Consider the following 24,302-nt stretch of genomic DNA (forward strand, 5'->3'; position numbering starts at 1 on the left):
AGGGAAATTAACTCATTGAAGCAGCCTCTGTTCCTGATAATATTCACTGACCTCTTCCAGATCATCCACCTAAAAGGACAACATAACATCAAATCTGAAGCAAAATACAGTACTTTCTTGATAAACTACAAAAAGAATGTAGCGTTTATATGAGGAAAGACTACCTGGATAATTATATTCAGAGCACATATTTGAGCCAAGCGGAATTCCTCAGCATCAACACAAGCAAAACAAACTTCCTTCCACGTCTTGGAGCTATTCGCTTTGCGAGCTGCATCAACAGCACCCTGGAACTGCTTCAGCTTAACAAGTGTACTAGCCAACTTCGCCCAGTTGGAAATGAAAGCAAATATGATCTTTGCAGCTTCATACAGAGCATCATCAAACAGTCGGTCCCCAACATTTTGAAGATTAGCAACATTTGGCATTAGAATAAATTCCTCAATGTCTCCCAGCCTATCAATCTTGGCATAGGCAAATATAAGTTCACCGTCCACTTTCGGCTCTTTAAGCTTTTGCCTAACCATCAACAGGTATTTCACAAGATCATGATAAACATTGGCATCTTGAGCAGCCCGAATGACATCGTGGAACTGGGTTTCATCATCAGCACGGATGAAAGACTCAATAGCATCACTCACTAAGCCTTCCCGTAATTGAGCTTTTGCAACCTGGCTCCATACAGCATCTTCCTCGACTCGGAAGGCAAACTCTACAGCTCTATCTATGCTTTGGATGTTGTCCAGAAGAACATTGACAGCCTGAACATTTAAGTTAAATTTCTTGAAAATCGCAAAGGCTTCCTCATAAAGTTGTGCCTCAACCGCCACCTCTCCAACTGCAGGGCCATCAAAATTATCTAATCTATTAATGTAATCCATGACCCTTGGTGGATCAGCTTTAATAGCTGTTAAAATCAGCAGGTTCTGCAAATTGAAGTTTCCACTAAAAGCAGAATTCTGTAGTACAATTTTCTCAAGTAGTTCAATAAGTTCATGAGGAAGATCAGCAGTCATGAAAGCTTTAACAGCTGAAGAAACTTGCTCTGGACTCTTGCTCTCAGGCAATGCAGTAGAAACAACTTGATCGATAAGTTGTCTTCTATATTCATTTTCAGGTTGAAGAACTTTCTCCCATAAATCAGCATCCATCCTTTCAACTACATATCTGTCACCAAAGAAGATAACAAATCTCAAGTGAATAATGATTCCTAGAAAGAAAGAACCTCACGTGGTATACTTCAAATTGTACCTGGCTTGAAGTTTGAACAATGAGTTTTTGTTAGTGACATTTATCAGTTCATCATCACATTGACCTCGCCTGTATGCGACAACTGCAAGAGTAGGATCCCGTTTTTCGCAATATTTACCAACAACACGTGAATCATAGTATGGGTTAGTTGTGAGAAAATGCTCAGGGTTGTTGTTGCTGTCGATAATAATTTTCCCCAAAGCATTATGAACATGAACATCCTGGCTTCCCTCACTAACAAGATGTTCCAGAAATTGTGTGAGCAACCGCAAACGATTCCTGTTATCCATGTGGAATGATGAGTACAATCAAATTCGTCAAAGAGCTTACATCTAATAGCATAATAAGGGTTAATGTCACATACCTTTTCTCACACTCAGCCACAAGAGGCTCAACAGGAAGGAGAGAACGGACAGAAAGAATCAAGCCTTTGATGAAATCTTCAGGGCATTCATCATCTAGCAGCTGCCCAACAACTAAAGGAGCATTTCCTGGGTTTACCTATAAATATAACATTGCAGAAGAAACACAAATGGCCAGGTAAACAAACCTCAAATGACTAAACCTATAGCAACGGCAGATAGCTGACCACCAATGATAATATGACCAAGAACGTAATTTAAAATATCTTACTTTCTGAACATAACCTTCAATGTAACGAAGCATGTTGTTCGTGTATAAATAGTGAGTCAAATCTGGAACAAAACCAAAACGATCACAAACATTGATCAAAGGCCTTGCATCTGGAAGCTTGGCTTCCATCAGAAAATTCTTGGTTTTCTCAGGGTCATAGAAGTTGGATTCTCTTGTCACACGCTCAACCTCTTTTAACTGTCCAGTTTTCGCTGCTGCCTCAATATACTTGAAGTGTATATCAGGATCTTCACTGTTTCAATCCAATAAAAAAGAAAATATCAGCGTTCATCTTATGTTTGCAATAACAAGCTCTAAGTGCTCATACTAGCAACTTGTACCTGGAACTCAAATAAGATCCCAAGAAAAAGTAAAGTCCTTCATATGACTTAAATTGCTCAAACAACTTTATGCAGGCATCAGCACCTAATTGCTCAGAGTATTCCTTGGCAGTCTACAAAAAGGAAAAAATGAAACTTAATCTGAATGAACTAATCAGAATTTCTATTGTCTGATTGGCAGGGATTAAACATCAACCACGTTAAATTAGACTAGTTCTCCTGAACAAGGGCTACCTGAACAATTATCTGAAGGTTCCCTCTCAAATTAACCAGTAAAAGGTCCTTCATGCACTCTAGAGCCCACTCTCTAGATAAAGTCCCAAAGAACTCAACAAGTGACTGCAATGAGGTAGCTCTGACTTAATAATTCATATGAAGCTAAGAGACATAATTCAGTAAGCAAATTAACCTGTGGCTCAATGGCGTGAGTGTTCACGATGACACGTCTGATATCAGGTAACTCTGAGTAGTGCTGCATCAAAATGTGCATTTGATTAATCTTATACAGAAAACTTGCCAGCAAAAATATTCAGGTATTATTCCCACCTGAAGTGCTCGGATATATAAACCAGCTTTTTCACAAAGTTGAGCAATCCGAGGTCTGTCATAGTGGCTAAACATCCCATTAGCCAATATAGCGTCAGCAACATTTGGATATGTCACCAAGTTAATCTCTAAAACCTGCAACAGTTTTGGGGTTAGTAAGAAAGATTGCAAATGAATACTACATAATCTTAGACTTAGAGTTACCTTGGTTTGAAGAAAACCATGCTCTGGTAAATTTGGCTTCAAGACATCTAGCAAGAAAGCTGTTGCCTCTCGAATCAGATTTCTCTAACAGAAGCATAACCAGCAAGAAAACAGAACCATTTTAGCTTTAGCAAACTAGTAGAATTCCAACAGAAAAACTAAGCAACATAGAAATGCCATGAGCCATCTGTATAACAAACTTATAGTTTCTACATAAACTGTAATTACAATGGAAAACATCCAAACCTGAAGAAAAAGATCTGTGATTGTATTGTAATCAACTGGACAACCTCCCTCCATTTGAGACATCATAAGGGCAAAATTTACAGCTCCCTGAAAGAAAATTTTATTGGGAAATTAAACATGGTAACAAAAGATAAAAGGGAATTGGCAGAAATCATTCAAATTACTACAGTAGCATTCTGAATGATTATGCTGCAACAGAGCTATATTTGCAGATTATTTTCAGGTTCACATATGAACAAATTCTTACCTGAGGGTCAGTCCTGAGAATTGTCTGCAGAAGGAAAAGATAATCTGGCGTGTAACCAACCTGCAATAGTGAATAGTTTGGTTAAGCCAAACAAATGAACATTATTATTTGAATGTCTTCGATGTGTAGCTTTTATTTGGACAAAGTAGGGAGTACAATGGTGGGAAGTATTCCTGAATATAATATAGTGAATTACAAGAAAAATCTGAAGTGATCAAATCAGATACCTAGCACAACAATTAAAAAAAGAAAATGGTACCTGCTTTGAATAAATAAGAATCTTATCAAATTCCCGTTTTTCAGCAAAAGCAGCAACAACTTTTGGTGTGGCCCTTGCTTTTATATAAATTTTCAGTGCAAGATCATTGTCCACGGTCTACATAATGACAGTTGTTAACAGTTAAACCAAAAAGGTGCAAGTTATATAATAATTGTGTATGATAGGCTCCTAATTTTAACAGCCAAGTATACTTCTGGTGTTCTGTCAGAAATAATAATTACCTTGACAAGATCCCCAAGTTCTTCACTGCACTCAAGCTTGTCTTCAGCCAACCAATTCTCCAAAAGGTTCTTTTTGTTCTGATTGACAACAAGACGAGACAACTCCAAAGATTCAAAGGCATTAAGTTTTCCTCTAGTCAACAATGTTCCAAAGTACTGCAACAGCGGTGGTGTCTGACCAGGTTGGACAGGGACACTCTGCATGCAAAGCATATTCAGTAACAATGTTATTGTTAAATCCTCAATAATGTGTATGAAAAACATAAAGAGAAGAGAAAATATATCTTTTTGCACAGAAAAGTACAACATTGACTAGGATATGAATTTTAGTTCAACTACTTTCTTCAATTATAAATCATTTATCTACGATAGAGCATCATTAGGAAAACAAAATCATAAAGAAGGAAGCAAATAAAAATTACCTGAAACTTCGCGACAGTCTCTGGAGTTCGGAGAATGCCTTGTGGAGATTCAGCAGCAAGTTCAGCAGCTTCCTTGTATTTCGTCTGGGAAAAGAGTTCTTGAAACCTTTGCACAACCTAGAAACACGACAAAGTAGATAATAAAATCATAAAGCTTGGCTTCCTACAAAAGCCAAAATAAAACACCTCAAATTGCTAAAAGGAAATTATTCATCTTATGCTCATTCAGCAGGAAAAAATATTAACCCTATAATCTTTCTATTTTATATATGATTTTTCTTGAATAATACTCAGCTCAGGCTTGATCAGGTTGAATGAACAGATGAAGCTTTCAGAAATTTCTAAATTTGTTTATCTTAGAAAGATTATATAGCTAAATAGTCAGCTTGCCAGGCTCCTAAAGAATTGTTAGCTATGATTTCTGACATGTAAATTTACTCCTAGTGATTTAAGTTAACATTTGTTCAAACATACAAGTCAATGCAAGATTTTAATTAGCTTGAGATCATTATTATAATAATAACTCTGTGATTTGTCATTAAACTTAACAAGATCTTCATAATAGCAACTGATTACAGTGCAACATCATCTCTCACAAGAAAATATTTATTATTAAACATATTTTAAAAAGAATAATTTTCCAGAAAACAGAAGTATGAATCAAATGCACAAAATTTTAGATTAGCAATGCAACAGGTACACGAAACACCAACCAGAGCTCTTTCATTTTTACAGAATCAGCATGTTTGTCAAAATTCTTTTTTTTCAGTGTAAAAATAAATGACAAGTATTTAAAGGAAACCTGAAGAATAAAAATATAGCAAGTACATCCAACAATAAATTTCAGAAATTTATTTTCACAACAAATTGCAACTTGAAGTGTCATGAGCAACCAAGTACAAGTGATCAACTAAATAAATCCAGACAGAAAAGGGCGGATCAGTTTATGTTAAAAATTTAGCAGTCGGTGCAGTACAAGGAAATAACGAGCATTGCTGGTAATCAATAAATCATCAGCACATAATACAAGTAGAGAGAAAAATAAAAAATCATGGTTACCAAATTCTCTGCACCAGGAAGGTTTCCGCGTTTTGCAAGGTTAACAGCAAGCTCCAAATTGTTCAACTAGTAAAGGCATATATGAATATTCATCAGTCCTTTTTTGGGTTAGAAGAATGAACATCAGTCATGAAAGTACAAAAAATAAAAAGGTCAAACAAAAAGCTGAAGCAGTTACATACTTGGCCACTGATAAACGGAATAATAGTTGCTTCATTTACAGTTGCACGCAGGACCTGACCCCTTCTATTGACTGCATAAAAACCACCAATATTTGAAGCCTCTGCAGTGAGAAATATTGGATCTGGGCTGATTCGATTTCTGTAAACTGCAGATGCAGTTTCCAGATCATAAACAAACAATAAACCAAGCTTTGTAATAACATATATCAAACTGTATTTTTGGGATATCTGCCAAAATAAAACATATTTTGATCAGAGGGATAAAAAACAACTTACGTATACTCAAAACACATATATGGAGATAGTTTCATCATCACCTGCATTGCTACAGGAAAATCATCTGCAAAATCTGGTGGGAAGAAAAGATCTGCTTGTTTCTTTGTAAATCCTGGCTTTCCTGTTATTGATTATTTACAAAGAGAAAAAAAATCACAAAAAGGAAATCGTGCCCAAATAAAAATGCGATGATTCTGCAAATTTTGGTATGTTTCTTAGTTATCAAAAGAGTTTGGCAAAAACAAATTATTCTGCTGATTTTTGTTTCTCCTTACTTCTTTATGTGGGAACAACCATTCATTACATCAGATAAATTCTCAATTAAAAAGCCCAGATGAAAGCAAGTAGACACTTATTTGGACACCCAATAGGTTGTCAACAAAAAAGAACACCAACTCCCAATCAATAGTCCCTGTATTCCTATATACAAATGAAAATATTGAAAAATTCTAGCTCTAATGTAGCAATGCTAAAAAGAATACTTTCATGAAAATGTCTTTGATTTATTACTCTTGTGCAAGGTTTAATAGATTTTCTTTTCAATGTTCAACATTCTTGCCAAAGATTTTAACTTCAAAAAACTGATCTCATATTGATTCTAATAACTAAGCAAGTATATTAACAATTAGATACCAGATGAATTGTGAGATACAATCTGAGACCAATACTCATGCAAGTGATCAAGAATGAGAATCACAATCTAGATACCTGGTTGGGCTCCAAGTTCGATGACATGCAACTTTGAAGTAATTTGTCCAGCATTACTAGTCTTTGAGGCAAAAGAAATTAGAATGGAGGGATTCTCATTCCCAACTACCTATAGGAGAGAGAACCATAAAGTCAAGACTCAAGAGCAGAACATAAAAAATAGAAATACATATTAATAGAAGCAGCAGAAACCAGCAAGAAAAGTGTAAAGCAACTAAAGAAAGTAGAAAATCAAACCTTAAATGAAGCAAAGGATGCAGCATGTGCTTCAAGAGCCTGACTACGCTGTTGATCAACAGAAAAGAGCTGCATACTTCCTTTCACCAGCTGTGGTCTCTGTAATTAACATTCCGTTGTTTTCAACAAATAAGCAAAGTGCATTGCTAAAAACAAATTATTTTTATAAAAAACACTAACTAATATAATAGAACCACACAGAAGATAATAAAAAGGACAGGAAATAGTCACAAGAATAGGAATTCAAAATCATAAAAGATAATGATAAAGGTCAATTCCACGTCACACCAGAAGAGAGCAAGTGTTGCCAAAAGTTTAGAGAATCTAGAAAAAAAAACTTGGAGGTAGATATCAAGGGTAAACATCAAGCTATTATTTCTCTTTGAACAAACAAAGTTGATTGTTACTTTATGAATCTCCAATATATATAATTTTCATGCCTCAAAGCTCCAACCTAAAACTAGTCTCTAATTAGATCCTTAAGGTCAATCCCCATCTTAGTTAATCTGGTCAGATTAAATTGACAAACAAATATCATCCAATGAAGGTAGCATCAATTGTGTGGAGACTAGAAGCGGCAAAAAGGTCCAATGAGAGAGTATGTTTATATTCCAAAATTTTATACTAAAAATCAAATTGCATAAATTGACAAATATTTGTGACCTACTATCTACTATAGGGCAGTGGGCGTGTTTGGGGATAATTTGAATTATCCGGGTGACTATGTGTCTAGGGGTTGATCCTCGATAAATTTGACTTGAATCTGTTAAGTCTTGGTTAGGCGTGGAGCGTATTTACGTTCAGTGGGTGTCGAGTAGGAGTTGAATTGTCAAGCTACACCCAAACTAAATTTATTTTTTGAGGATAAATTAAGTCAGGATGCAATTTCGTTTTAGTATTAATGGGTTTAACAAGTGCATTATGTTCTAGGATTTATTGGGCTCAATTTGGACTCAATTTGAATGAGTTAGGGCTCAACTAGATTAGGGTCTGATTTAGTTGTATTCTTGGATTCAGATGATCTAGGGGTTTCCGAATTAATTATATGCATGAGGAGTCTAACCCTTCTCCTATTTCCTTTGTGCACTAAAACCCTATCAACAAAGATTGTTTGACATAGTTGCATCCTATGTAGTTTCACTCTTTGCCATGAGAAAACAAAATCATATGCAAATTCCCTTAAAAGATCAAATATTAACTTGCAGCTTCAGAAATTGCCAGTGCACTCCTATTTGTTTTCCAAGGGCATTCTTATTTCCTTATGTTTTCTAAGTGAATTCCTATTTCCCCATGTTCTCAAACTGATTATTGTATATATCATGTTTCAAAGACGATTAAACAGGATAGATGTTTGTCAACACGACATTGGTTCAATTTTAGTGCTTCAAAGTGCAACAAAGAAATTCACACATACACGCAAGTGTGCACACACACATGCAAAATCCAGGGTAAAAAAGAAGTGTGCAGAATTTCATAAGGTTTTGATTTATTTTACCACTAATAGATTACTATCATAAAGTCTACTTACAAGGCGGGAAATTTCATAAACCACATAAGCAAAATAGGTGAAGGAAAGAAAGAGTACCTCTGGAGCACCAGGTGCAATTCCAATAAGAACTAGCCATTTCTCTGATGGGTCACATTTATAGTTAATTATCTGATTGTTTGTCAAATTAGCTGCCCTATCAAACATCTTAACAGGCTCCGATTCACCTGCAATGCATTCAAGTTGATAGCACAAATCACTCCTGCATGAACTAACGGTGTGACTTGTAGGTTATTACTAGAAGAACTAACTAATGGACAACCTTCTATTGACCAATGATAGACAGAAGTTTGAGTAACCAGACCCAGCATCTTTGGGGTGATCCACTTCCAAAATACAACCTGAAAAATATTTCATCTTAGATAGGTATTATAATCGAGCACCAGAACCTGGAAAAATAATCCAACTACTTGAGAGAGAAAACAAACATTATATCCATCAACATGCATACCTGTTCAGGCATCTGATGAGATTTGATTTTAGTCTTTGCCTCAATGTTGAACACCTGCAAGTGATCCTGAGTGGTTCCAGGGATTTGAGCTGCAAGTTTAATAGATTACAGATTGTTCATTAATAGCAAGAAAAAGGCATATTTGCAGGGATCAAAATCTCATAAAATATTCACAATCTTAGGAGACAACCATGTGACTTCTGTTTTGAAAAGTTAATTACGCAGAAATTGATTTCCATGTTTCAAAAGTATAATTGTTAAATTAGAAACATCCAGTTCCTACAAGTAAATGAGAAATTTAACAAATAAACTTGCAAAAAATATTCTGGTGGTATCAGCCCAGAAAGTCAATAATGAGCATCAAATGTGAATATAACAAAATCACTGGAAATAAAGTCCATGATTTATTCTTAAACATGATATTAGAGGCATTGTTCATAGTTATTTTGACAAAAAAAAAAAAAGATAAACAGCACCAGGGAAATTTTCATGTTTCATATTGATTTCATGCCACTATATATAGATCACTAAAGCCATTGATTTCCAAAAAATATGATATATGACAGAAACATTTTTCAAGGAAAATGGGACCTGTGGGATCCTTCTCTAGAAAGTTACAAATAGAAAATACAATAGCATTTCTTGACTAGGTAAATTCTCAACTTTTGTAAGGGACTTGCTATTAGGTTATGCATGCAAATACAGTTTTTCTGTTAGAAATTAGCATTTTCATGGTAGACCAGAATCTGATGACATATTTGGAGAATCGACCAATATTGTACATGATAAAATATTCCCAGGTAATTGCCTAAAATAACCTAAAATCTCAACTAGATAAAGCAAAATTAGAACTGAAAGTTGGTTAAACTCTCAACTAGATTAAACCAATAGAAAAAATAGTAAATAGAATTGGCGACAGCTTAAAGCAGAGTCCAAAATTTTTTCATTCCTCAATTGTTTGTACAATAATGCAAACTGTTTGGACTATAGATCCAACATCCAAGTCAATGGTGCATGAAAATGGAACTAGCTTACCAAGTAAGCAAATCAATTGACCAAAAACCATACTAAAGTAGATCACTAATGGAATGGCAATCGAGTAGGATTTTTCAGCTTACACAGATACCTTTGAGAGCAAGAATCCTGCTGTTGGGATTCATCAGAGCAGAGTCTGCAGTGATCGGCCTCCTCAAAGGCTGCATCGGCATGTTCATGTCAACAATTACAACGCTATTCTGCGGAGAGGTCTCCCTCACGCATATGTACTTATCCGATTCCATTGTGACATGCGTGAACGTGATGAATTGCGGATTGATCCCGATGCTCGGAAGCTGAAGATCACAGCAAGAACCATAATATCAAGAAAGGCACGTCTTCATACGCATTGGAAATGAATAACGCCAAATTTTATAGTAATTTCAGCATATCAACACATAGCCCAACAGATCCAAAACAAATCTAAGATATCCTCCCCAAATTCACTCAGACGCCATTTTAGGAACCAAAATCCAATACAGGAATAAGTGAAAACGAAAACGACGAGGAAGAAGACAGAAGACTCACCGTCAAGACCTCCTGCATCAGGATGGGTGCGTTGGCTGCAGCCATAGCAGCTGGATCTGGGATCGGCTAGACTCCGGCGGCCCAGGAAGGGAGAGAATGGATCTAAAAGCTAACGCTCAGATCTGGTCGAGTCGAACCCTACAAGCGAAAAGGAGAAGAAGCGAGAAACGAAGACGAAGAAAAAACGACACCAACAGTGGCAAAAAGGTCTCAGACCGATATTATATAAACCGGAAACATTTCAGACCGACATATAGGTGCAAATCGGGAACGGTGTGACGGTCTCAATTTGCACATTTCCCCTGAAAACTTTTAGAAATGCGCATTGTTCTTTCCTTGGAAACAATCGAAAATTACTCATATTTTTAAACAGTCTGCCCAAAGATTCCTTTCCTTTTCTCCCTAAGAATCTCCTCAATGACTCGCCGAATCACTTCGGCCAGTTACAAGCTAAGTCGGCCGTTCATCGTTTTTACCTCAAACAGCGAAGCGCTCGGGCCTTGGACTACAAGTCAACGTATGATTTTGTGACTTGGTCCTCACTCGCAACGCACCAATCACGTCGCATCTCGATGCCGCGTTTGGCTCGCACCCTTGGGTACGCATCACTTCGCTCCGCCAGAACAGCAAACACGGAGAGCTGAAAGGGCCTGCTTGGTTGGGAGTGAACGGGAAGCGGAGGCTTGACTACCCCCGTAGACCCTGTCGGAGCTTGGAGGCTTCCTTATAATAACGGGGAAAAGACGACATGTTGTCGTCATACTTTTCACTCGGTCCAGCGTCGAGTCGATGACGTCACACGGCGGAGCGGCGGCGCTCGAGTCCATTGCCCTCTTCCTCGCCGAGATATGCGCCGGCGGAGAGGACAACCGCTGGGACCCCGCGCGCCGATTCATGGACTTCGCCCGGCGACTCGAGTGCATCGTCCACCGCCTCGCGCGCGCGCCCGAGTTGCTGTCCTCCCCGGCCGTCCGCACCGCTCTGGGGGGCGTCGCCGCTGATCTCGACGCTACTCGCCCCACTATATCTGTTTACCGTACCCGGAGTCCAATTTACATCCTGATCCATTGCGTCCCCCTCTTTGACGTCCTAAGCAGCCGCGCGACCTCCATCGCCGCCTGGCTTGCCCTCCTCGATGCTCCGCTATCCAACCTCCCTGACCTCCGCAAAAAGGTTTCAGACCTCTCACGGGACATGGACCAGCCACATCTCAAGGTGTCATTCTCTCCTTAATGTATCCAACAAACATATCGGATACTTCCACTAACGGCAAAAATGTGATTTGATTCAGGTCACAGAGACGGAGGAGAGGGTTTATGCAGTCCTCCAAAGGGTTGCGGCGGATGCGAAGCAGAGCTCCAAGGCTACTGTCATGGACCTCGCCCGCGCGCTCGGGATTGATCCGTCCGATCACACGAAGCTAGGAGAGCAAATCAAACTTCTGAGGGTGGATCTGTCCGGCCTGAGCTCGGTGGCAGAGCGGCGGATCTTGGTCTCCCTTGAGAAGACGCTTCATGACTGGTCGAGGGAACCCAGCCTGGCGGGCGGTTTGGTCGTTACTAGCTTCGAGGAAGAAGCGCAGATTTCGCCCTTCAATAACTTCCTTTGCCCTCTGACGAAGGAGGTGATGAAGGATCCAGTAGTCATAGAGTCTTCCCAGACGTACGAGCGTGCCGCAATCCGTCACTGGCTCGACCGCTGCTCGGAAGATGGGCGTGATCCAACATGTCCTGTCACCGGGTTGATACTACAGTCGCTAGAGCTGAAGCCAAACATTGGTCTGTCTGGAGCAATCGAGGAGTGGATTAACCGGAATGTGGAAATCCAGATTAAATCAGCGTTGCAGTATCTTGGAGAAGAAACTTCATGCCCTGTCGAGCGCATAGAGATGGTGCTGGATAACGTATATAGGATCTCTGAGGAGCACCCTGCATACCGGTATAAGGTGAGGAATTCTCGCATCGTCAATCTACTGGTGAGGCAGTTGAAGGACCAGTCAAGTAAGATTGGCTCAGAGTTGAGGGGGAAAGCACTGATGGCGATGCTTAGCATGGTGAAAGATGGTGAAAGTAAGGTACTCCTAATAGCCCGATACACCTATGTTTTACAAATGATCAGGTCTGGCTGTTGCTATACTAACATATGATCTTATTTCTAGGCTAATAAGGGGACGCATAGCTGTTACACACTAATTGTTTATCAATATGGAGACACTAGCACTTGGGTTCTTTATTCGACCATGAATTGTGTCCATATTCATATTCACTTCTCCATGTTGTCTGTTTGCTGATCTCTAAACTATGTCCATGCACTTTCTATGCATACCTGGGGTCAGCTTGAAATGACTTAATTAAGTCTCTTTGATGTTTCATGTTCCTCATATGAGGAATGATTCCTCTATTACATCATCCTCCATTATTGAAAAAGGCTGTGATTCCTGTGCAGCAAGGCCTTTGGATCCTGTTTGACAAAAGAAGGATTGTAAAGGAGCTGAACCAAACTGAGCTTAGCTTGAATATTCGAACTTATTTTTTTAACTTATTGAGGTTGTTCAAATTTGTATATTGAAAAGCTTTTGGAACTTGATCCAAGCACAACCTTTTATCAAAGCTCAACTGGCAACATAGCTCATTATAATTTAGTTAAATCATTTATATAATAAATAATACATATATTATTACTCATTGTTAACATATCATAGATAATCTCAGAAAAAAGTAGATACAACTTACGAACATTATTGAGCCAAACTCACTAATGTTCAAAATTATATATCTATCTATATATATATATATTCTGTTCAAACAAACACATACAACTCTTGTCAAGCTGAATATAAATTTGTTTCTTGAATATCATATTGATATACTACCCTAGCCAAAAAGTGACAGGGTTTATGAAAGTGCCTGATTTATCATCGAACCTCTATGGTTTTACATTACAATTCCATGTTGTCCTTTTTGTTCAGCAAAGGGGTATCTGAATATGGCAAAGCTAAGACTAGAGTCCCTTCTGAGTGATATGCATATAATCTGTCAAACTGAAGAAAGCAAGAGTATCTTTATCATGTTGAAACTCTATTAATTACTCTCTCTAACTGTACAATATTAAATGTTCGCATGATTTCCACATGATTATTCTTTCTAATAGCGTGTTTGCTCTTCATAATTATATTCAGATAAAATATCCGGAGTTTTATGTGATGTTCATGCAGTGAGTTGTTTGATTATTCCCATCTTTGGTCTCATCTTTATTTTGCTGAATTTCTTCCTAGTCATGATTGCATGATTAACATGGGGCATACTGTGTAGCAAATCATGCTTGAAGAGGGTATAATTAAACTGGTAATTCGTAGCCTCACTGGGCGGTCAGAAATGGAAAAGGAGTACGCTTTGAAGCTATTGCTTGAATTATCTAATGAACTTGATTGTTGCACCAAAATAGCACTGGAGAAAGGGGCTTTAGTTCTTCTGTCAAGTATAGCTGAAAATCCAGATTATCCCACGTTATCAAATTTGGCTGAAGAAGTACTAACAAACCTTGAAAAGGTTGAGGACAATGTTCAGCATTTAGCTATGGCTGGAAGATTTCAACCATTAGTGACTAGATTGTGCAGTGGTATGAATCCAACTATTCTACTATTTGATTTGGGTTTATGTAGCTAAAATTATAAATTCTCTCCAATATATGTGATTGTATGTTACTTCTGTATTGTGAGATTACAAAAGGTAGGTAGGATCCCGAATGTGTCATTTTTTTCTCAAACTATTGAGGAGTTCAGATAACTACTATAGCAAATTTGTATTTGGTATTTAAAATTATAAACTTTTGATATTTAATTACTTTTTTGTATAAGGCAAAAACATGGAACAATAAACTTTCTCTTGATTGTTACCATTGCATCGCTAAGGTTAGATCACATGTTAATTAGTTAAAATGAATTTTAATAATTTAGTCATGCCATTTAAATAATTGTCCAAGGATTCAGATAGTGAAGACATCAAGGCACTTCATATTAATAATTTTGTTTCTTTCAAATGACATTTTTTTCCTTTTTAGGGGCCGAAGATATTAGACTGGAGACTGCAACTCTCCTTGGAAGAATGAGTTTAACAAACATCGGCAAAGACTACATTGCTAGACAAGGAGGCCAAATCCTGGTTGATATGCTCTCATGCAGTCAAGAGCAGAAGAACTCTAGCTTACATGCTTTGGTTAACTTGTCAACACTGGATGAAAGTGCTGCTATACTAGTAGATTTTGGCATTCTTCCAGCACTTACAAATATCCTTTTTTCAAAGCAGCAAGATGTTTTTCCTGAGACCAAGGAATTGGCAGCATCGACTATCACTAACATTGTCTCCAAATCTGGACACTGGGAATTTTCTTTCGCTGACAAAGAAGGACATCATATGCAATCAGAATTCATAATGCGTAAACTGCTGGATCTTCTGTCTAATTCATCTTGTAGATGTCAAGCTGCTATTCTACATATTCTTTGCGGAATTGTTTCTTCTCCTCGAGCATCAGGTGAGCTTTGTAGAGTTAGACTGCCTTCATATCTAATACTTTGAGGTCTTAATCTTATTGGTGGTCAGAATACAATCATTACAAATCATTTACCTTGATAAGTTTCCAAATTATTATTCATCGTGTTCATAAATGAAATTCCACTCTGTTCATTCTTTCACTTGCAATAGTACATGTCCATTTCTTGTCAATTCATAATATTTTTTAATAAAACCAATGTGTATAGTTTTGTTGTCTGATCAATGCAAACTTAATAGCATCCTCAGATATCAATTAATGAATCCCAGCCTAATGTGGATATCTCATCCACCATCAACTTAAGAGTAATTTTTAATTTCAAAGCCTATTTCATTCAGTTTTGACAGCTCTTTCACAATTATCCACCATCAAATTAGAAATAGTGCCAATTAATCCATCGAACGACCACATGATCCAAATCCAGCTTATGCCATCAATTTTTCTTGGCTTTTAGAAATTCTTTATTGATCTCTAATTAAGCCAAATCCACATTCCTCTTCCTCACAACCCTTCTTTTGCTTTGACACAATGGCAGGCCTTTTCCCAGTTCGATTTGACCAAATTTTTCTGTCAATATTTTCTGGTTACATCAAGTTATTTTCTTAATTCTTCTTCTAACTTCTTCGAAACATTACGTAGGTTCTTGATGGTTCAATCCTATTGATTTTCAGCTTTCTTTTCTCTTTTATAAAATCTGAAATTTTGTAGGTAAATTCATGTTCCGGTTATTTCAAATATATTATTATTTTCTTATGTTGATACAGATATATCAGCTTCTTGCATTAAAAGCAGTGATGGAATTAAATCTTTAGTACAGTATGTTGAACACCCAGAGATTAAGCACAGAGTATATTCTTGTAGACTTCTAAGTTTGTTATCTGAAAAGCTGGGGCATGCGTTTTCAGAAGAATTCAGAGCTTATGTCAAGATTGTTTCATTGAGGATAAAATTGCTAGATGCTGATAGCTCTCTCGAGGAGACATGCGAAATTGCATGCCTGCTTGCTAACCTTTCCTTCTCAGATGATGAAGTCAAGACAGTCCTTGGATATGATCTTCTGGCATGGACAATTGCTAAGCTCAAAGAGCAACAATCAAACTCTTCAGGAAGGAATTCCAGAAGAGGCAGAAGAATTGTGTATGGACTTCTCGGCCTTCTATTACATTATGCGAGGAGTTCTGACCCGGAGATAATTGCCATAGTCCAGAAAAATCAGATCATGAGCATCTTCCTAGAACAACTGAGCAGCCACTCACATAGCAGATGGAAGCAGCAAGCTGCGCTTGGTCTGAAGTACCTTTCTGAGTCCATAAGGGCCTCAGTTGCTACTGACCTTTTGGAACCTCAACTACAGCATGGGTTTTGTTCTCCCTTCACTTTACTATGTGGAAGAAGAACAATGGCTCCTATCTTATGCCCACTACACGAAGCTCCATGCGACAAATGCAACTCCTTTTGTTTGCTAAAAGGAAATGCAATCAAGCCACTGGTTGATCTCATGGGCGACGATAATATGGATGTTCAGTTAGCTGCGGTGGAAGCACTTTCCACAGTTCTTCTAGATGTCCAAAGCATTAAGAATGCGAAAGAGGAGCTAGAACAGCTTGGAGTCTTTGATGCTACGATACATTCGTTCAAAGAGGTGCGACCAGGAAAACTCCAAGAACATGTTGCACTATTAGTGGAAAAGTTTTTCCAAGTCGAGACGATTGCTATGGACTATTCAAATGATCAAGGTCTTGTGATGGCACTGATTGGAGCTATGAAGCAGGGGAACGCCAACACCAAGCGATATGCTCAGGACGCTTTGGCCAGTTTGAGAGTTCTATCTGGTGGAATCAAGGTGAGCTCAAATCAAGGAAAAAGGAGAAACAGATAATAATTATTTCTAATGCATCTTCAGCATAACGAAAAGGAACTCTTTTGGAATGAGATTTATCATACTTTAAGTTCAAGTTAGCTCAATACGAAACAACAGCACGAGGCTCAACAAGCATCAAACACATCGACAACGTAGAAATATTCAAGTATACAGACTTACAAAACTGTTGATCGTAGAAGCAATTTTGAGGAGCTCCTTGGCTAAGTAGACCTTTAGCAACTTTAGCAACATTTTGAGCTGATGTGAAGAATCTCGACTGTTGTAAAAGTGGATCCTAGCAATGGCAGAGAACTGAGGCTTAGAGATTTGTTGAACTGCCACAATGATGAATCAGTCCCTGCAACCGATGTTCATAATAATATTATTTTTATATCAGTTTGAAGGGAGAAGTCCTTTTAATTATTATTTTCCTTTTAATTATTGATTTTTAATTAATATATTACGAATTATTTTTTATAATAAGAAGATATTAAAAAATGAAAATAAAGATGATCACGACGCACCATCCTTCCCGGCATCCAGATCTGATCGAAGTGGTCGTTACCGACGGCGAATATGATATTCCTGCGTCACTGTTTGTTTAACCTGCACCACCGCATCTTCGCCAATCACATTGCCCAAACTACGTGGTTTCTTCCAATCGCTGGAGCGCTTCGAAATCGTTAGCCGGCCTCAACGCCGCCCGCTGGTCTATAATATTCCTGCACCCCCACCATTTCCGCCGATTGAGCTGCTGTTAGTCTGATACGCATCGCCGCCTCCGGTGGACACCGAGTCGCCGGCTGACAGTTCGACTTCTGTCGCCATGGATAGAGCTCCCTGTCGGATTCCTCTCGTCATCTCCCTCCTCCTTGCTCTGATTTTTCCTTCCATGGCGGAGATCAAGACCCTAGATATCTCAGATGACTCCCGGCAGATTATACTGTTTGAGAAGTTCGGATTCGGTCTAAAGGGCACCGTCAACATCAACATAACGGGCGTCTCTGTCGCCTCCTCCTCCTCCTCCTCCGCCCTCGCCGTCGACCAGGCCAACTTAGGATTCTTCCTCATCTCTGACGAGAGCCTCATCCAGGCCGCCTACGACGCGCAGCAGAATACTGACTCCAACGCCTACCCCGATTGCATCCTAATGAGCCCTTACGTCGATCTCCTCTTCAACTTTTTGAAGCTTTCCCCGCCGCCTCCCGGCGGCGCTTTCAACGACTCCTTCAAGGTCCCCCGTCCCGACGAATACAGCCTCTACTTCGCCAATTGCAACCCCGGCTCCGCGGTCACGATGGCGGTCCGCACGGAGATGTACAACACCCGTCCCGACGACACCCGAGACTACCTGTCGGTCGGCCAGTCGCCGGTGCCATCGATCTACACTTTCTTCGCAGTCGCCTACGCTGCCTTCCTGGCCGTATGGATCTACCTCACTCTGTTCCAGAATCGGCTCTCCTCCCATCAGATCCACCACTTGATGGCCGGACTTCTTCTCTCCAAGGCTCTCTACCTCGTATTCGCCGCCGAAGACCAGCACTACATCCGGAAGACCGGCACCCCTCATGGGTGGGACGTCCCTTTCTACGTCTTCCAGGTCCTCAAGGGCGTCCTCTTGTTCACGGTCATCGTCCTCATAGGCACCGGCTGGTCCTTCCTCAAGCCCTTCCTGCAGGAGCGCGAGAAGAAGGTTATCATGATCGTGATCCCGCTGCAGATCGTTGCTAACATCGCGTCGGTTGTGATCGGCGAGACTGGGCCGTTCATCAAGGACTGGGTCACCTGGAACCAGGTTTTCCTCCTCATCGATATCATCTGCTGCTGTGCCGTTCTGTTCCCCATCATCTGGTCCATAAGATCTCTGCGAGAGACGTCCAAGACTGACGGGAAGGCCGCGAGGAACCTCATGAAGCTCACCTTATTCCGGCAATTCTACATTGTCGTGATTGGATACCTCTACTTCACCAGGATCGTCGTCTTTGCTTTGAAGACGATCGCGTCCTACAAATACCGGTGGGTGAGCGTGGCTGCTGAGGAGACCGTGGGCCTTATTTTCTATTTGTTCATGTTCTACATGTTCCGGCCAGTAGAGAGGAATCAGTACTTCGTGATCGACGATGAGGAGGAAGAAGCTGCAGAATTAGCTCTTCGTGAGGAAGAATTCGAACTCTGATCGGCAATAGTAAGGAGATATCATTTTTTTTCAAAATTCTTGGTTTGATCGTTACTGATCTCTGATAGTGTTCTTGCTATAGGCTAAAAGGGAAAAACAAAAAACAAAAACTGTAATGTATTGTACCCTCACTTCTTATGATTGCCATTTGCGTTGTTTCCATAATGTTTTCTATATAAACCTTAGTCATCAAAAAACAAAAAGTTTATCATCTTTGTGTATGAGGTTAGATGTTATCTTAAGAAGTTTTATGCTATTATGGATGAACATTTATGGAGTTTCACAAGAGTTTAAGAACATACTAGCTTTAGCCTAGATCCTATGCATGTATTGTCACTTCTAGAATATCTTTAGGAACAATCTGTGTCCTACTTTTTCGATTTTCTAGTGATTAGATAATCTTCATGAAGACTAAGATTGTTGAAGTTATCTTCACCTTTCAAATGAATGTTAGCTGTATCATGCATTGATTAAAACTGAAAAGATTGACAATTTAATCTCAGTAAACCAGTTTAAAATTGTAATATCCTAGTTGTGCCAAAAGAATGTGTTAATTAGAGACTTATTATGACCTAGATGACACTGCTACTTTTAATCTTAGATCAATAATTTGAGCTAATGGATTAAAAAAACATATAAATTTTTTATTTTTTTAAACGTCAGTGAAGATTTTTAGTAGATTCTCAACCTCAATGGTCTTCTAGAGCCAACTTCACATATATAAAAGGAGATTAATTTAGATACACATTATTACATCAGTTATATCATTTGCTATGTCTTGGAATATCAGTAAAGATTTTAATACTCTCATATAGCATGAACATGCGGCAATTAAGATTGAGTTAAAACTAATTCATAAATATTATTCATGAAAATGATAAGTGCGTCATCGTGCAAGTGAGCGCTGCTCCAAGATTAGTTTTTTGCTTCCTACCGACCAGGAATTTCTACTTCCCTGGGCTTCAAGAGGTTCTGAGTTTTAGTTTGCAACTGATGCCGAAGGAAATGAAAAATGAAAATGCAAAACTATTTTGCTTTGCCTTTTCCCTTCCCCTGATTCTTCTTGGATTCCAGTTTAGCTTGTATTCGAGCTGCTGCTGCAGATTTTGCCTCTTCTCGCTTCTTCTTCTCCTCCTCTTTGCTTGCTGCAATGCTTTCTCTCTGCTTCTTTAGTTCCCTGAATCAGAAAAGCATTCAAAGACGAGGATGATTTTTTTTTGCAGAGAACCGTGCGACTTGAGCTCCCGACAAATCTATGAAGTTTCAGTTCAAAATCCAAAACTCACTGCAGTCGAGCTTTTTCATCTGAGACGCTGCCGAGACTAGCGCCTTTCCGGGGCCGACATGCTACCAACTCCACCTCAAAAACAAGTGTTGCACTGCATCCAAAATAACATCCTCGTAGATTTAACATAGATCGTAGTCAGAACAAAAAAAAAACGAATTAAAGATTTTGGTTCATTTACTTGGGAGGAATTTCAGGTGGAGAACCAGAGATTCCATAGGCGTAGTCTGGTTTGCATGTAATTTTGCATATTTCTCCAACCTTGAATAAAGATCATATTTCGTTAGATAGTTTAGCAACTACGAGGATTAAGCTGAAGAGCAAGATGTTTCCTTAATTAACCTTCATGGTTCTTAAAGCTATATCCCAAGCCTTTATCACAGTGCCACTTCCAATCTCAAATGAGAAAACAGAATTGTCCTCATGTGTGGTATCAAAAACTTCACCAGTTTCAGCAAGTGTGCCTTCATAATGAACTGTCATAGACCGACAAGCACCATTCCAATTCAATCAAGTAACCAAAAGGCCAAGGGAGACATTAAAATTTTACATGACACGACCTTTTAAAAAATTCCTTCTTCAGGCAATCATCTAAATTTAGCATCTCAGAATATATGACACGAATTTCTAGATAACCAGTTCTCAAGCAGGCTAAGTTCAGTAAAGATTTATATATATTGCAGTAATGAAACATTTTAGCTCACACTCATCTTGATGCTATTGTTGAATGCCTAGAGTTTCTGAATTTTGATAGGATTTGGGTTATTCATAAGTGCATGGTACAGTCTAAGTTTTCTGATAAAACATGGAGATGAGTGTTTACATTAAGAATGATAAAAAGAAATCATGGAAGGTACAACAACAAACAATTTCTATATCACCATAAAGGTGGTAAGTTCATCAAGAAATATGATTTAACATGATAATGTCCTCTATTACTATAAGAGGAAAAGCGCATGCAATATATATGGATGCAAGCTCAAATTCATTCAAAGAAGCAAAACATAAAGGCCCTGTTCACTTGGATGAGAACAAAGAGAAAGAAATTGGCTAGAGTTCCACGATATATTTGCGGAAATGAGGAAGAGAAACAACAAGAAGCAAATGAAGGGCCAAACTCGATTTGTTCAGTCAAAAGCAGGCAGATATGACAGGAATGAATTGCTGGTTTGTGTACATGTTAATTGTTGCTGATAGTGTTGATGAATCTGCAGCAATTGCCAATTATGTAGTAATTTTTCTCAACTTCTTCCATTTCCTTGAACAATTCCTTTCCAGGCAAAACAGTTCGTCTACCCTTTTTCTTTTCTTTTCCTCGAATATAGTAGTAGATGAGCCCATTGTCGACTCCCTAAATAAGTATCATTCAGGACGGAAGTCCCCTACTCTCTTAAGCATGCCTAGGATGTCTGGACTACCAGCACAGGACTATTGGATCAGCACAGCAAGAGCCCTCTCACATTACCTGGTCCTCAGGATGTGTTATCTTTAACTACCCACATGGTACTATAGAAGCATGCTCATTTTTAATTAACTTAATTCACTTTCTCTCCTTATTTCCTCTCATCCAAGTAGACATGGCCAAAGTAAACTCCACTAGCACGAGTTACTTTCAGCAAAACAGCTCTCATGTTCTTTTTCAATATTAAACTCCATCAAAACATTTCACATCTCAAAAAACCAGAAGTAACACTTTCTCACTAAACTGCTTAAAGTATAATTCACAGAAACAACATAATTTATGTACCATATTACCAGAGGTTTTCAGCATTACTTTTTTGAAATGAAAAAAAAAATTACTATAGAAGATCAGAGTTATGATCTTACCATCTACCACGGGAATGCTATCTGATGGTGCAAGTGCATCATCTCTGGGTTTTCTAATGATAGTTTTCAGAACACCACCATCACCTGTTAAATCTACAGTAGCATCCATGCTTTTCTGTGCTAGTATGCTGTCAAAAGAAAGCACTTATGAGATAAAGCAAGAAGAAAACAATAGCAAAAACAAATGGAACACATAAGCACATGTAAAACAGAGAAGAATTTCAGGCAAGTGAAAAGAATAAGACTTGCAGACGTGAAAATTGGGCAGATATATGTGCAAACAAATCATCAACAATAACAGGATGAAGAGAAGATCAGTAATTTTCTTATTCATATGAATAAACCTATGCCAGTAGCATTAAATATGTCCACTTCATGATTTGTTGAGCACTATGCCATCAGAACTATGGATACAGATTATCTGGGGTCACAATGTTTGCAACTTTAACTCACAGTCAAGAGAATGATAAGTGCTCAGGAATTTTTATGAAACTCAACAAACTGAACCAGCATAATCAAATAGAATAGTCTCTAATATGATGCTGCTTATATGAAACAACTCCTCCTGGACCATATCAGATGGTTATTCACAACTTGAGACTACCTAACTTGAGACTACCTTTTAATTCTCATCAAGAAATAATCAATAGTCGAGAAGTCGCTTATCATCTCTAAGCATTCTATTGTATTGTGCCATTTACTTCTCTTTTGTTAATTTCTTCCTCCTTATCGAGTTATCTCTATTGTGCCATTGAGCTATATAACATGAACAACCATCCCTAACAGATGGCATGGTGACATAGCAATTTCTAGAACTTTCTCTTGTTTATTTATTTTTTTGGTTACGTTGAAAAGAGTGCTTGATCATGGCACAGCTAGAGATCATGTGCAATATCTGTCCAGAGCTTGAGTGCAAGCTCTAGATCTTGTCCCGAGTACAAGACACAGGTTTCCTAGTGAGAGGTTTGTATCATCATTTCTTCAAAAGCAATTAGAAATAATTAGGGGCAGTTTAATTGACCTTAGCGTGCTTGATGAACTTAAGCTACGTATCAACATTGGTGGCAACCATCTGGCGAGGTAGGCAATTATCAGACAAAAGCATAGGCTGCACACGAAAATTCAATGGAGCCCCCTTCAAAAGTGTCCTATATGGAGTCTTCATCTACAGCTATTTCTTCCTCCTTGTTGCGAATCAAATCCATACATACATAACTACTGTAATTTGATGATATATAGTAGTTACATATGTATGGATATGATCCGCATCGTGAAGGAATAAATAGTTATAAATAAAGTTTTTTTCTTGATTAGTATTTACATGTAAAGGGATCCAATTGATTACGGATATAAGGAAGTTCTGTCAGATATAGACCAACCTAATCAGAAGGTGAAGAGTCGTGCACAATAATCCATGCTTGGCAATCGTAATAATAAGTCAAGAAGATCCTCTATTTTACACAGCACAGCAATCAATTTGTCAAAGTGAACAAAACACCTAAAAAAAACCAGGATTGAACAGACTATTGTTTATCATGCAGTTTCATATCCAAACAAATTAAGACACAATCGTTCAGAATGAAGGTCCATCTCCAAATCGAAGTCACAAAATTACGATCGTATTTCAAAAGCATATACAACAAGCCAGACGAGAAATGAGAACGGATCCACCAACCGATTTATCCCAATTTCCCCATCATCGCCTATCAATTAATATAAAATCAGAAAACGAAGCGCATTTTTCACAAACACAGACCACAAATTAAGATCAAGCATGACAAGGTTAGGGAGCGAAATAGCTAGGGCAAGAGGAGACTGACGAGAGCAGCCAAGAAGGGGCTAATCCAGTTGGGGAGAGCTCGTGATCGGCGCCTAACAACAATGGCGTTGATGGGCACGCTGCAGACACTTTGGAAGGTTCTGGACCGGCGCCGGTGGCGTGCGTCGGATTTATTGATTTGGGAAAGAGAGAGAGAGAGAGTCGGCAGGCGGCGTAGATGAGGTGACACCTGACAATAGGATATAGATATAGTATCGGAATATTTTCGTTTTACCATTTAAAATTTCCTGATTTTCCGAAATGCCCCTTCGCCGTTGACAGTGCTGGAGTGGTGGAAATATCCGTCGCACGCACTGCACGCCGTAACATGGGAGTGCCTCTCGCCCCTGTCTCCAGCGAACTATCCTCTCCA

General features: G+C 38.7%; 4 protein-coding genes across 4 annotated transcripts; 2 read left to right on the top strand and 2 right to left on the bottom strand.

Annotated features, from left to right (window-relative positions):
• Positions 1 to 2: 2 nt before the first annotated feature.
• Positions 3 to 10,593, bottom strand: LOC141837350 (clathrin heavy chain 1-like; the record flags this gene model as incomplete). Its single annotated transcript, XM_074724769.1, is given in 26 exon segments — positions 3 to 32; positions 34 to 69; positions 165 to 1,167; positions 1,252 to 1,530; positions 1,616 to 1,752; positions 1,885 to 2,137; positions 2,226 to 2,338; positions 2,460 to 2,564; positions 2,635 to 2,697; positions 2,772 to 2,906; positions 2,976 to 3,059; positions 3,222 to 3,308; positions 3,469 to 3,528; positions 3,728 to 3,844; positions 3,970 to 4,167; positions 4,392 to 4,508; positions 5,451 to 5,516; positions 5,633 to 5,860; positions 5,950 to 6,029; positions 6,617 to 6,725; positions 6,854 to 6,952; positions 8,439 to 8,566; positions 8,662 to 8,740; positions 8,851 to 8,939; positions 9,977 to 10,181; positions 10,414 to 10,593. Coding segments are annotated over 26 exon segments (3,945 nt in total), but the record flags the coding sequence as incomplete, so codon positions are not given.
• A 609-nt stretch (positions 10,594 to 11,202) lies between these two features.
• LOC141839775 (U-box domain-containing protein 43-like) lies at positions 11,203 to 17,060 on the top strand. Its single transcript, XM_074727601.1, has 5 exons — positions 11,203 to 11,628; positions 11,705 to 12,487; positions 13,725 to 14,031; positions 14,473 to 14,943; positions 15,726 to 17,060. The coding sequence occupies exons 1-5, from the start codon at positions 11,203 to 11,205 to the stop codon at positions 16,838 to 16,840; spliced, it is 3,102 nt and encodes a 1,033-aa protein (XP_074583702.1). The 3' UTR covers positions 16,841 to 17,060.
• A 521-nt stretch (positions 17,061 to 17,581) lies between these two features.
• On the top strand, positions 17,582 to 19,163 carry LOC141841484 (protein CANDIDATE G-PROTEIN COUPLED RECEPTOR 7-like). Its single transcript, XM_074729657.1, has one exon. It carries the CDS (start codon positions 17,649 to 17,651, stop codon positions 18,996 to 18,998), a length of 1,350 nt encoding a protein of 449 aa, XP_074585758.1. The 5' UTR covers positions 17,582 to 17,648; the 3' UTR covers positions 18,999 to 19,163.
• Positions 19,164 to 19,790: 627 nt separating this feature from the next.
• On the bottom strand, positions 19,791 to 24,090 carry LOC141841014 (peptidyl-prolyl cis-trans isomerase FKBP20-1). Its single transcript, XM_074729132.1, has 6 exons — positions 23,931 to 24,090; positions 22,111 to 22,238; positions 20,626 to 20,759; positions 20,465 to 20,544; positions 20,285 to 20,377; positions 19,791 to 20,175 (listed from the first exon to the last, which is right to left on the bottom strand). The coding sequence occupies exons 2-6, from the start codon at positions 22,217 to 22,219 to the stop codon at positions 20,025 to 20,027; spliced, it is 567 nt and encodes a 188-aa protein (XP_074585233.1). The 5' UTR covers positions 22,220 to 22,238; positions 23,931 to 24,090; the 3' UTR covers positions 19,791 to 20,024.
• Positions 24,091 to 24,302: the final 212 nt, after the last annotated feature.

Source organism: Curcuma longa, chromosome 11 (genome assembly GCF_044706935.1).
Source record: "Curcuma longa cultivar G26 ecotype Majalengka, Jawa Barat chromosome 11, ITB_CL_G26_1.1, whole genome shotgun sequence".
NCBI classification, from domain to species: domain Eukaryota; kingdom Viridiplantae; phylum Streptophyta; class Magnoliopsida; order Zingiberales; family Zingiberaceae; genus Curcuma; species Curcuma longa.